The 12188-nt window shown below is 36.7% G+C and overlaps 1 protein-coding gene across 2 annotated transcripts in view; it reads left to right on the top strand.

Moving 5' to 3' along the window:
- Positions 1-12188, top strand: part of LOC121878065 (contactin-like) — a 33354-nt gene that overhangs the window by 2195 nt on the left and 18971 nt on the right. For both annotated transcript variants that reach the window (XM_042384044.1, XM_042384043.1), the window contains exons 2-12: positions 756-963; positions 2105-2337; positions 3123-3379; positions 4880-5022; positions 7158-7335; positions 7464-7664; positions 8385-8487; positions 9284-9465; positions 9620-9795; positions 11089-11200; positions 11373-11516. In XM_042384044.1, the coding sequence (XP_042239978.1) occupies positions 760-963; positions 2105-2337; positions 3123-3379; positions 4880-5022; positions 7158-7335; positions 7464-7664; positions 8385-8487; positions 9284-9465; positions 9620-9795; positions 11089-11200; positions 11373-11516 (1933 nt within the window). In that variant the 5' untranslated portion in view covers positions 756-759. The remainder of the gene's footprint in view (positions 1-755; positions 964-2104; positions 2338-3122; positions 3380-4879; positions 5023-7157; positions 7336-7463; positions 7665-8384; positions 8488-9283; positions 9466-9619; positions 9796-11088; positions 11201-11372; positions 11517-12188) is intronic.

The raw sequence follows: 12188 nt of genomic DNA, 5'->3' as shown, positions 1-12188 counted from the left end.
TAAGTTGTTTGAGACTAAATGATAAGGCTGTTTTAGGCATTTAATTGTGAAAATACGGTACAGTCATTCGGGGAATCTTAGGAATTTAACCCCCACCAGAAAGGGGGGTCTGGGTTGGTTAGGTTAGATGTAGTTCCTGGGTTCTGTGCCTAGGTTAGGTTAGGTTAGGTTGGATAACTAAATATAGGGATGACCGAAACTAAAATTTTACCCAAAATACTGTAGATTTTTTTTCATCCTAGCTTAGCTACTGTACAGTAGAAGATTAGTAATATATTGCATGTAGTGGATATTTTGTCATGACCGGCTAAATTCCTACTAATGCAATTTTACCGTGAGTGCGCTCTGATTGTTTAAGTACTTTCTGTTTAATATGATGGGGATCTGCCCCCTGGCTGGGAAGTTAAGTTGTTTTCATTGGTTGGTTAGGTCAGGTTCTATTAGGTTCTAGTAAATGTTGCCTCTTTTATAATGATAAGAACATCTGTGGAAAAAATGAACAAAATTGAGCAACTCCTTCTGGTTAGGTATGTTTATAGCTACACAACGATCGACTCACGGCAAAATAAATGCCAAATGCCACCAGAGTCACAGTCACTTATCATTCTCACACTGTTTGCTGGTAATGGACGATTAGTCAGTCAGAGCGCACTCATGGTAAAATAACGTAGTAGGAACTTAGCCGGTTACGGCAAATTATCCACTGCCTATAAAGTATTATATAAGTAAATTAATGGCCTTTGTTTCTCATACAGTACAATGTTGATGAGAGTGATTGTTTGCCTGCTGGCCCTTGGTACTACAGTGGTACTAGCACAACTACAGAACCCAACTCATCAAGATTCTCTTCTGGATGAAGAGGAGAAAAAATGCCCCACCAATTGGTTCTTTAACAAGTTGTCCTGTTATAAGTTTGTCCGGTCACCGGTGAAGACCCGTCAGCAGGCCAGAGCTCAGTGTCAGGTGAGTTAGATACCAGTTCATTAAAAGTTAAAGCAAAATTAATCCTTTCTGGTATTTAGTGCTATTATTGTGTTTCCTTTTATATTTGGGTAGACATCGTGAGGTGATCCTATTGTACTGTAGATACTAGTTCCAGAAGGTGCCTAAATAGATGGGTGATAACATAGAATGCCTAAATAGATATATACTATACATGGGATACCTTTTATAGGTAGATAGACACCAGGGGTTGTCATTAGTTATGGATAGACACCAGGGGTTGTCATTAGTTATGGATAGACACCAGGGGTTGTCATTAGTTATGGATAGACGCCAGGGGTTGTCATTAGTTATGGATAGACACCAGGGGTTGTCATTAGTTATGGATAGACACCAGGGGTTGTCATTAGTTATGGATAGACGCCAGGGGTTGTCATTAGTTATGGATAGACACCAGGGGTTGTCATTAGTTATGGATAGACACCAGGGGTTGTCATTAGTTATGGATAGACGCCAGGGGTTGTCATTAGTTATGGATAGTTATGGATAGACACCAGGGGTTGTCATTAGTTATGGATAGACGCCAGGGGTTGTCATTAGTTATGGATAGACACCAGGGGTTGTCATTAGTTATGGATAGACCCCAGGGGTTGTCATTAGTTATGGATAGACACCAGGGGTTGTCATTAGTTATGGATAGACACCAGGGGTTGTCATTAGTTATGGATAGACGCCAGGGGTTGTCATTAGTTATGGATAGACGCCAGGGGTTGTCATTAGTTATGGATAGACACCAGGGGTTGTCATTAGTTATGGATAGACACCAGGGGTTGTCATTAGTTATGGATAGACGCCAGGAATTACCATTCGTCATGGATAGATACAAAGGGATGCCATTTATTTATGGATAGCCATGAGGGGATCATCATTGTTTTAAAGCTATTTTATGCACTGATGTGGGTTTGCTATGATTACCTGATGGCAGCTCTTCATGCTGCACAATCTTAACTTTGATGTCAATTGTTACAATCTCACCCCATGTCATTCTTGGCTTTCTTCACTTTTAGATTCCTGCATCTCTTGACCCACTTGGCCGCATGCATTCTCTCCACTTGGCCAAACCATATATTAATTTATGTAAAAATGAAATGTATATTTTCAGGCATATGGTGAAGGTTCAGACTTAGTGAGTGTGAGTGACAAAGAAGAACATGGTTTCCTCACGAGACATCTGCATGAAAATGACCCCCTACAGAGGACATGGTACACTTCAGGGTACCAGAAGACCCCCAGCTTCTGGGAAAATGAAGGAGATGGAACTTCATATCAAGACATGATGGAAGCTATACTGCCTAACCAAGGCAACAGCCCCACCAAGAATTACCTTGCATATAGGTAGGTGTGACAGAAGATTAAAATTATTTTTGCTTGAACAACCACTGTCTAACATGCTGTGAGAAAGTAGTTGTACTAAAGGTATCTTTACTGGTTAATATTTAACCCATCACCCAAAAGTTGATACGTACTGAACATAATGTACAGGCTACATATGACAGAGGGAAGCTTATATTTTTCTTGTATAAAGAGAAAGGTGAAGATTGAATGTAATAATGGAAAACTATAGATTTGAAGATTAAAAAAAATCAAGAACATTTATTGGGAACAGTGTTGTGGAGAACATTTGTTGGGTTCAGTGTTGTGGAGAACATTTGTTGGGAACAGTGTTGTGGAGAACATTTGTTGGGAACAGTGTTGTGGAGAACATTTGTTGGGTAAGGCAAGGCTTCAAGGAAGATTGTGTCTGGAGACAAAGTTAGACACTGTTAAGTGTTGTTATTATTATTATTAATATGGTTAGTGCTGTTTAATATTTTGGATTTATTTAATTAGAGTTGGATATTTTTTTCTGTTACATGTGTTCTGACACCAGAAATGTATCTCATTGAAACCTACGTTAAAAGGGTCCTGATTTACGTTAGTGTTTTCAGGAATGCAATCCTCGTGTAAATTGGGGATACTGTACCTGTATAACTGAAATGATTAACAGATATTGTTTCAAATATGGACCAGCTTGTTGTAAAATAGATAATGAATTTAGGGCTGATTGAAATATGATACAGTACTTTACTATGTTTACCAAGAGTAACATCTATTGCTTTAAAAAAAAAATTCCCTTACAGTTATTCATTTCGACACAAAGAATGGGGTTTGTTGATGGTTGATGGAGATGATCCCCTACTGTACATGTGTGAAATTCCCCAAAGGAACCTCAATTTGTTAATTGATGAGTCAGTTGAACGAGACCATGAATATGGCATCATCGTCAAGGATCCTAAGAAGATACCTCGAGCTCCTGTAATAGTGAAGCAGCCTGTGAACACCATGTTTGATCTTGTGCGTAGGGAAGTGATTAACTATGTCTCTATGATGTGTTTGGGTAAGTAATGTGGTGATTTTATAAGCAATTGTCATTGGTGAGTGGCTTGTGATTTTCTAGCATAATGAATACTCATGACTTAATCAGAGTTGCTATGTGTATCTTAACAGTGGCAGGAAGCACCGTTTTTCTGAACAGTGAATTTGATTTAAATAACTGCAACTGGTACTCTTCCAGTTACATCTGGAGCTTCCAACAATATCCATTGGTGCAGAAGCTGCCTCTAGTAAGTCAATGAGCCAGGAGATGAACTACACCTAACATTGCATTTCTCATACCCCTTGCCCATAACTTGGTTCCATTTAATACTAAGTGGAGTCAACATCTCTACTCCCAGCATGTAGCCAACTAGATCATCTTCACTTTGTCTTATTTTATACTTGGATTTCTGGGATAGTAAATGAAATAATACTGTACACATATTTAATATGCCCAAATTAGTCCGATTTATCGAGGTTCTACTGTAATTATATCCTTTTGTATTAAATTAGGTAAATTTTATTAATACCAAAAAAAATTTGAAAATAGGTCCATAAAGTGATAGTGAGCTGTGGTAGTGAGAAACATGAGGGCATACAGCCAGTGACTTTGCTCTGCCAGTACAGTAGGCTATTAAATCTGTAAAAAATCTTTTTCTAAAATATACCTTGTTAATTATAGGGTGCATCTTATGACCTGGGAAATATGGTGCTCTGTTGACTCCTCTTGATCCCTGGAACACAGCCTCAGGTTTTTTTTTCCATGGCAATCCATGAGTTTCCGAGGGACACAAGCTTTAAAGGAATATTGTACTTCCCAGTTGTGGTGCATCATATGATCCCTTTGGAAACTTCTCCACCATTTTTCTATTAACTGGTTTTTGTTAATCATACAAATAACAGCAGCTAGAAATGAACATTTAACTCTACAATATTCTTAATTGTGGGCTAGGGCTATGTGAGATACATTACAGGGCTAACTTCAAGCCTAGTGACTGTTCTGCCTACATGTAGCCATTACACAAAGTAAACATTAGAGGCTCTGAGCAGTTGTCCTAACAAAATTATATTGATCACAAACAAATTATCTACCACTGATTACCATGTTATACAGTGGTGCATCTGCCTCTAGCATGATTGTATGTGCTAGAAAATAACTGTTCACTCACCTCAACCATGAAATGAGAATTATCTTTTATTTATTTATTTTTCAAGAAATAACTCGATGTCCCAAAAAAATTTATTTGCCTTTTCATGCATATCATCAGTTCATATCTTATTGACATTCTCAGATATATTTTTTCTTTTTGTAGATTCATAATCCTTAGTACCTCTATCCCTGAGATGTCTCGGGCACTACCACAGCTTGTACCTCATGCTATACAAGTTCCCAAACTTCTTGTTATCTGTCAAAGATTTCAGTTTTGCCTTTTTCAATATTTTCTAGTCTACATGTTTCTTTATTCGTGCACACATCAATAGACTTTGATAATCCTATTGAATGATTTTTATTTTCCCATAGCTGAAGGTTACCCACACCCAACATACGAATGGTATAAAGAAACCTACGAAAACGAAGCCATCAAGGCAGAGCGTATGGACCCCTTGAAAGACCAACGCTTTACTGTTTCTGGAGGAACGCTCATCATTAATGATCCAAAGCAGGTACAGTATTGGTCAGTATATTATGGTGTAAGTGTACTGACCCCAAAATAGAATTTTTACTTTTCCGTCTTTACATTTTTGAAGCACTGGACAAAATTCTTTGCAATGTTATCCACTTCATCGCCTCATGTTGGTATGTCTGCTGCCCATATTGGTAATAACTGGAGAAGGGGTATGAGGAGAGAATTCTCTTTATGGATTACTAGATACTACAGTTTTTAAATTCTTGCAGTTCTTTGCACAAAAGTATTACCAGATAATTATATATATATATATATATATATATATATATATATATATATATATATATATATATATATATATATATATATATATATATACACAGTATATATATACAGTATATATATATATATATATATATATATATATATATATATATATATATATATATATATATATATATATATATATATATATATACACAGTATATATAATATATATATATATATATATATATATATATATATATATATATATATATATATATATATATATATATATATATATATATATATATATATATATATATATATATATATATATATTGTATATTAGTATATTGAAACTCTGTTAATCTGGATCCGAGATGATCCAGATTTCACTTAGTCCTGATCACGTGGTGAGTAATGTGTCGTATTCCTGGCCCTTCCACTTCTTTCCGTTCTGGTCCATTTTTTTTTTTTTTTTTACACGGGAATTAGCCCACCCGGGCACAGGTCAAACGACCCACAACGGGGCTTGGGGGGCGAAAAAATAAGAACAGAAAGAAATTGAAAATAGAGAAGAAAAAGGTTATACAGTGACCCCTCGGTTAACGAACTCAATCCGTTCCAGAAGGTCTTTCGTTAACCGAAAAGTTCGTTAACCGAAACCATTGTTTCAATGGCTTTTTGGGTAATTGGTTCCAGCTCACCGAAAATTGCCTAAATTAAAAAAAAATGGTAGAAAAGTTCACTTACTTTGAGGTGTGTATGTAGAAGGCTCCTGGATGATGATGATGATGATGATGACGGGAATCAGAATGGGGGTGGAGGAGAAGGAAGAAGAGAAGGCACCATTTCACCCATAAAATTTTAGTTCTCTTGGTGTATTTCAAGATTATTTTCTTTAAATCAACACTGCACTGCATTATATATTGTCAATATGTAAAATAAATTTCAAAATGACCAATAATTTGCTTGGAAACACAGAAAAAAAGCGTTTAGTTGAAGAGAGTCTCAAGCAAGATGCTACCTCCAGTGAAAACAGAGAGACTAACGCCTGTTTGCTGTGTTAAGAGGCTGGATGCCGCGCATTAAACTAGTCACTTTACCTTCAATTATGTTCAATAATTGTTAAAATGACTAAAAAATTGAATATTAAACTTTTACAATTATTGAATAGTATAAACTTCTTGATATTTACTAAAATAGTAAGGAATTTAAGCCCTAGAACCGATTAATGTATTGGCGGACTGATGCTAAAGCTGGTTGCACGGTCAGTGCAAGCGAAAACATGTTGAGGTCGGTTCGTAAGAAATTCGTTAACCGAATTTTTGTTCGTTAACCGAATTGAAGATCCTTATGGAAGGCAGTTCGTTAACCGAGGCGTTCGTTAAACGAGGGGTCACTGTACTGTGTTAATCTACACCGCGAAGATGCCGGAAAAGTGTTAGTGGTGTGTCAAATCTCAGTGCTATAACTACACCTTCTCCTGAACCTCTTTAACAGATGATACAGTCTGATGAAGAACTATAAGTGTTAAGTCCAGGTCTTTGAGATAGTGACTCAAAAGTAGTGTATACAGTACACAAGTGATTTATCAGTACTGTACAGTATATAATAGTGTTAAAACAGCTGCCCCCATATTACGTACCTTTTCTGCCTCAACACTACCTTCAGGAGCCTGGAGCCCTTTCGAATTAAAGGTAAACACTTATTCAGCTATTTTGTGTTTTACAGTTCTTTTTTTATTACATCTTTTAATTTACCATTTATTTCTATGTGGTAGGCTTTTGTGCTCTGAAATTTGCAATAATGCTTTCCCCCAAATAAGCCAAATTAATGAGGTTTCACTGTGTGTGTGTGTGTGTGTGCGTGCATGCGTGCGTGCACTGATTTAGTCTGTTTACCCAGGTTGAGGACCGAGGCAAATACCATTGTCGAGCCACCAATGAGTTTGGTACTGTCATATCGGAGAGCGTCCAGTTGTTCTTTGCCTATGTTGCTGAGTTTAACCTGAAAAGGTCAAATGAACAAGGGAATCAATTTTGGGGCAAAGCCATCTTCTGTGATCCACCTCAACATTTTCCTGGTATGGTGCCATTTGGTTTCAATTCTTATATACTATACTGTAATTACTGATTACAATAAAACTAGTTATAAAAACACTTCATAACTTACGCTATATCTACTGTATTACCGAATGATTTCTTGCTTCAGGTGTACGCTATTACTGGGCCAGAGACTATTTCCCTAATTTTGTTGAAGAGGACAGAAGAACGATGGTCTCATTTGATGGAAACTTATACTTCTCCTACTTGGACTTTATTGATAATGGTCGCTACAGCTGCAATGTTCAAAGTACTGTATCGCGTATTGGCAAGAATGGCCCTTTCTTCAATCTGGAAGTTTACCCACATCGTAAGTTCTTGATTGTTTGTACCCTGTACCTGTATATTTCTGGTAAGGAATAAATTACTATGATTGGAATCAAAAGTTACTAAGGAATAAAGGATTAAGATTGGAATCGGTAACATGTTTGTTGGACTGTAGTTGTTCTAACACAAGGTGAGCACACTACATAGATGCTGGTTAGTGCACACAGACTACACACACACACACACACACCGCACACATACGTGCGTGTGCTACTATCTAGTGAGGGCAGGGGAAACTTAAGGTTTTGTCAACCAATCCTGAAAGTGTTTAAATAATGACTATTGCCAAGGCATTAGAAAGCTATAGACACATTGTACAGGATGAAAATAGGCAAAAATTATTAAACAAGGTTAGGGAAGGAAGAGACCTGGCCATGGTAGATGATGATAAATTGTCATTTAAGGAACAAATACACAAAGTGAACCAGACAAACCAGCAAATATTCCCAACATACTGGGCAAGAAATCTCCTACCTTGGCATTGAAGACCAACAGATACTCAAAATTGAATACAGTTGGTAAAATGGTTTACAATATATAAAGTGTGTACTGGGTTAAAACCTGAAAGACTGAAAGAAAGTACTGTACCACCATTATGTTTATTTCCCTTTTGCTTCCCTTGATCTAGCTCATAATAGGTACTGTAGTAAAATTTGTATAATGAGCAGTTGTTTGTTTTAAAGATGTTGATGTCTTCCTACAGCCAATTACCAGCAACTGAAGTTTGCCAACAATTTCCCCAAGGCCTTCCCTGAAGCACCAGTGAGAGGGGAAGATGTCAGACTTGAGTGCATTGCTTTTGGATAGTAAGTTTTTCAGTATAATTTAATTCACATACAGGCTAAGGCATCAGGATTTTACAGTGTCTATATTTGTACTTGGACTGAAATTATCAATATTCAGGATAGTTTCCTTCATGCATCTGTCATCATCATCTTCATCTTTTATGGTCTTTTTTCCACACTTGTGGATTATGATGACTTGGTGTCCTAGTTGTTATCAGGCAAATTTGAAGGGCTGGGTTCCCTTCCTATCACTAACCCACTTGTACAGAGTGGGAATTGGGCATTATATGTAGAACTTCCAAGCTCCTTCCTAGCTGGCAAGGGAGGGTCACAAATAGTGTGATTTTGGGTTAAGATGATCTTATATGCTATAAGATGGATCTACTCATGGCACCCATTTCTGATTTTGATCTTCAGTCTACACATTAATTTTTCTGCACTATTTAACTTTTTTTTTCAGTGTGTATGTCTTCCTCTCATTCAGGATGACGAGGATGGTAGTAAACATACATAAGCCTTGGGAAGTAGGGAGTCGGAGGGTGAAGTGTGCATATTGTTCAGCAATAACTTTTTATTTTGTTACTTGCAGCTCTTATTGATTCTTCATTATTATTATTTTTTATTTTGTATGGTATTAGTGGTTGACTCATTCATGCCATATTCTCACCTAGCTACCATGATTCTTCACCCCTCTTTCAGTTTATCTAAGATTACTACAGCAGACACAAGTAATATCTTAGTGCTTATATGCTTCCAGATATTTTATGCTATAATCCAATAACAAGAGGAAGTCCTAACTGGTTTATTCTTCCATCAGCCCCGTTCCGAATTACAACTGGACCCGAAGAAATGGGCAGCTCCCCCGAGGTGCCCAGCTGATGAACTACAACAGGGTTTTGGTGTTACCCAAGGTCGAGCCATCTGATGTAGGAGACTACATATGTCGTGCTCAGAACTCAAGGCTTTCAGTAGAAAACACCATATCCTTAAGCATCCAAGGTAGGTATTCTGATGTGTTGATGTAGGCAGTTTCTATTATCTTCTAACAGAGCCTTAGTTTATTGAAGGGCCAAAATTGATAATATGATTGTTTAGTTTTTACTATACTGTAGTTGACTTAGAACTTTTATTATTATTTTTTTTCATCTTTCAGCTAAGCCAAGTTTCACCATTCGTTTGAATGACCAGTTCATTGCTAAAGGATCCGACCTAATCTGGGAATGTGAATCTTTCGGTATACCTGATGTAGATTATGAGTGGCTGAGGAACTCAGAACCACTGGTATTTGAGACTCTGTCTGAAGAGGAACAGCTTCGTTATGAGATCATTGTAAGTATTTGATGTGTAGTGCTGTTGTTGAACTTGTGCAATAAGTGTTCCAGTGTGTCTCCAAATAAGTGTTCCAGTGTGTCTCCATGTAACAATAGTGTTATTTTTATTTAAAACTTAGTAACTGAATGTGGAGGGAGGAAAGCACTTGCTGTAAACAGATTGAGAGAGAGAGAGAGAGACTAGTAAAATTACAAGAACCACAGAAATACTCTTTAAGAATAAATAAATTAATACATACTGTACTCATATTTTGTAATACAGTATTTGTAGATGTGTTGTGTTTGTGGGAAAAGCAGCTTACCTCTAGCCTTATATATTGAAAAGTATCCTTTTAGTAATTTTGGCAGAGACAGGGATATTAACCTATCCCTAACTACAGTATTTTGGGAATGCCTCACAACGTTTATTTTAATGAAAGAACCTAAAATATATGTAATCCATACCCGAATAATGCCCAACATTTCTGGTTAATGGTCCTTTTGGGAGTGCACACAACTCACAGTACCATTGTCTGAATTCCCCAGAAAATTTAAGGCTGTTTACTATGGCTCTTATGTATTTTCTTAGCCAGTCACAGGATGTCATCTCAAAGGTTTACCCTCTAGTTGTCACTTGTTGAGACAGGCTTGATCTCTTGATCTTAACAACAACGTTTACTTTCACTTGGGTGACACAACTTCGTAATTTCCAGAGTTTGTTTCAAAACCTGACAAGAAGAGACTTACAAACATTTGTTTCCTGACAAAAGATAAATTGTTATTAATCCATGCAAATAAACACTAATGTCACCTGATATGGTAGAATTTAGCATGGGATGTTGATACATTTGTAGGACTCAGGTCCCAAGTGTACAAGGTACAGTCCCCTTCATTGGTGCATTTACAGGAGCTCGTCAGGTTTTGTGCTGTTTGGCAGCCCCGTGTTTGTTTACATTCGACTGGAGGAAACTCGTAATACAGTAGTGAATATATACTATGGAATCATAGTAAAACAATATTAAAACAAATATCTCAATGTAATGATTTGTGGAATGTTTATATGACGAGCTCCTGTAAATGCACAAGTGAAGGAGGCTGTACATGTGTAGAACTGAAAGGGTTGAAATTTTTACCTTAGTAAAGTATGCTAAAAAATAATATTTGAAATGATAATGACAATAAGAATAAGAATCTTTAATAGCTTACTAAAATGGCACAACCTGTTTTTCAACTAGTTTAGCAGTTTCATAAAGATAGTACAGCACATTATTTTTCAAGGACAGTCTGTTATATATTTGTATGCTCATTCCAGGACAGTGTTTTAAAGATAAAGGGAGTCCAAGAGTCAGACGAAGCCACTTACCAGTGTAAAGCAACCAATCAGCTTGGATCTTCATACTCTTCTGCTCAACTGAAAGTTTTAAGTAAGTTCTCTGATACACTCGTGTTTGTGGAATGCTTCTGTTTGTAGATACACATGATTTGGTAGAACCTGTGTAGCTTGAGGAGGATTAGAGAGATTTTTCTCTTTTCTTGGTAACAGTTTCATATTCTTAACAGTTTCAAATTCAACAAATTGCTGGTACCTTTTTCCAGAGCTTGCTCCCACATTCCGCAAGAAGCCTGTTGAAGCTGAGATGTATGCTGCTGAGGGTAAAAATGTCACTATTGTGTGCAATCCTGAAGCAGCCCCGAGGCCTAAGTTTGTGTGGCGGCAAAATGGATTAGTTATTGGAAGTGGTATGTACTATGAAATATTTTCTGACTTCAAGTTAAATTAAGTGACCTAAAGGGACAATACATGGAGGACTGAGTTTTAGTTTAATTTATATTCATTATTATCATTATTTATATTACAGTACTGTAAGTCCTCCAAAATTTGACACAATGGGGATTATTTGGTGTCCTGTAATATACCATAGCAATTTCATTATCATTAATTGAGAGTACTGACTTCATATCTGAGGGTTGGCGATCACAGTCCTCCAAACTAAACATTCTGAGGCTGTTTTGACCAATTGTCCAAGGTTTTGTATCTCTCTGGGGACCCAGTTTTTAATTCTATTCATCACTCCCATTCTCTGCCTTCCCCTGACCCTCGTACCCCCAACTTTGCCCATTAATATTCCCGTCATCATCCCCTCACCCCTGATTACATGACCAACGTATCTCATTTGTCTTTTTCTGTACAAGTGATTAGACAACAAGTTTGAACTCACTTTTTCTGTAGATAGACTTATTATACTTCCTTTACATGTTTTAATATTTTTTCTTTAAGCTAATGACATAACCTGCTATCTAATATTCTCTTGTATTTTTAACTGTTCACTGTACCTATTCTTCCTACTACAGTATATATAAATAGACCCATATAAATCATAATAATTATTTTTACAACTATCATAACTTTTA

This window comes from Homarus americanus, unplaced genomic scaffold (genome assembly GCF_018991925.1).
Source record: "Homarus americanus isolate GMGI-L3 unplaced genomic scaffold, GMGI_Hamer_2.0 scaffold45562, whole genome shotgun sequence".
Lineage (NCBI taxonomy): Eukaryota > Metazoa > Arthropoda > Malacostraca > Decapoda > Nephropidae > Homarus > Homarus americanus.
Note: the sequence above shows the minus strand (reverse complement) of the source record. Positions and strands in the feature narration are given on the sequence as shown.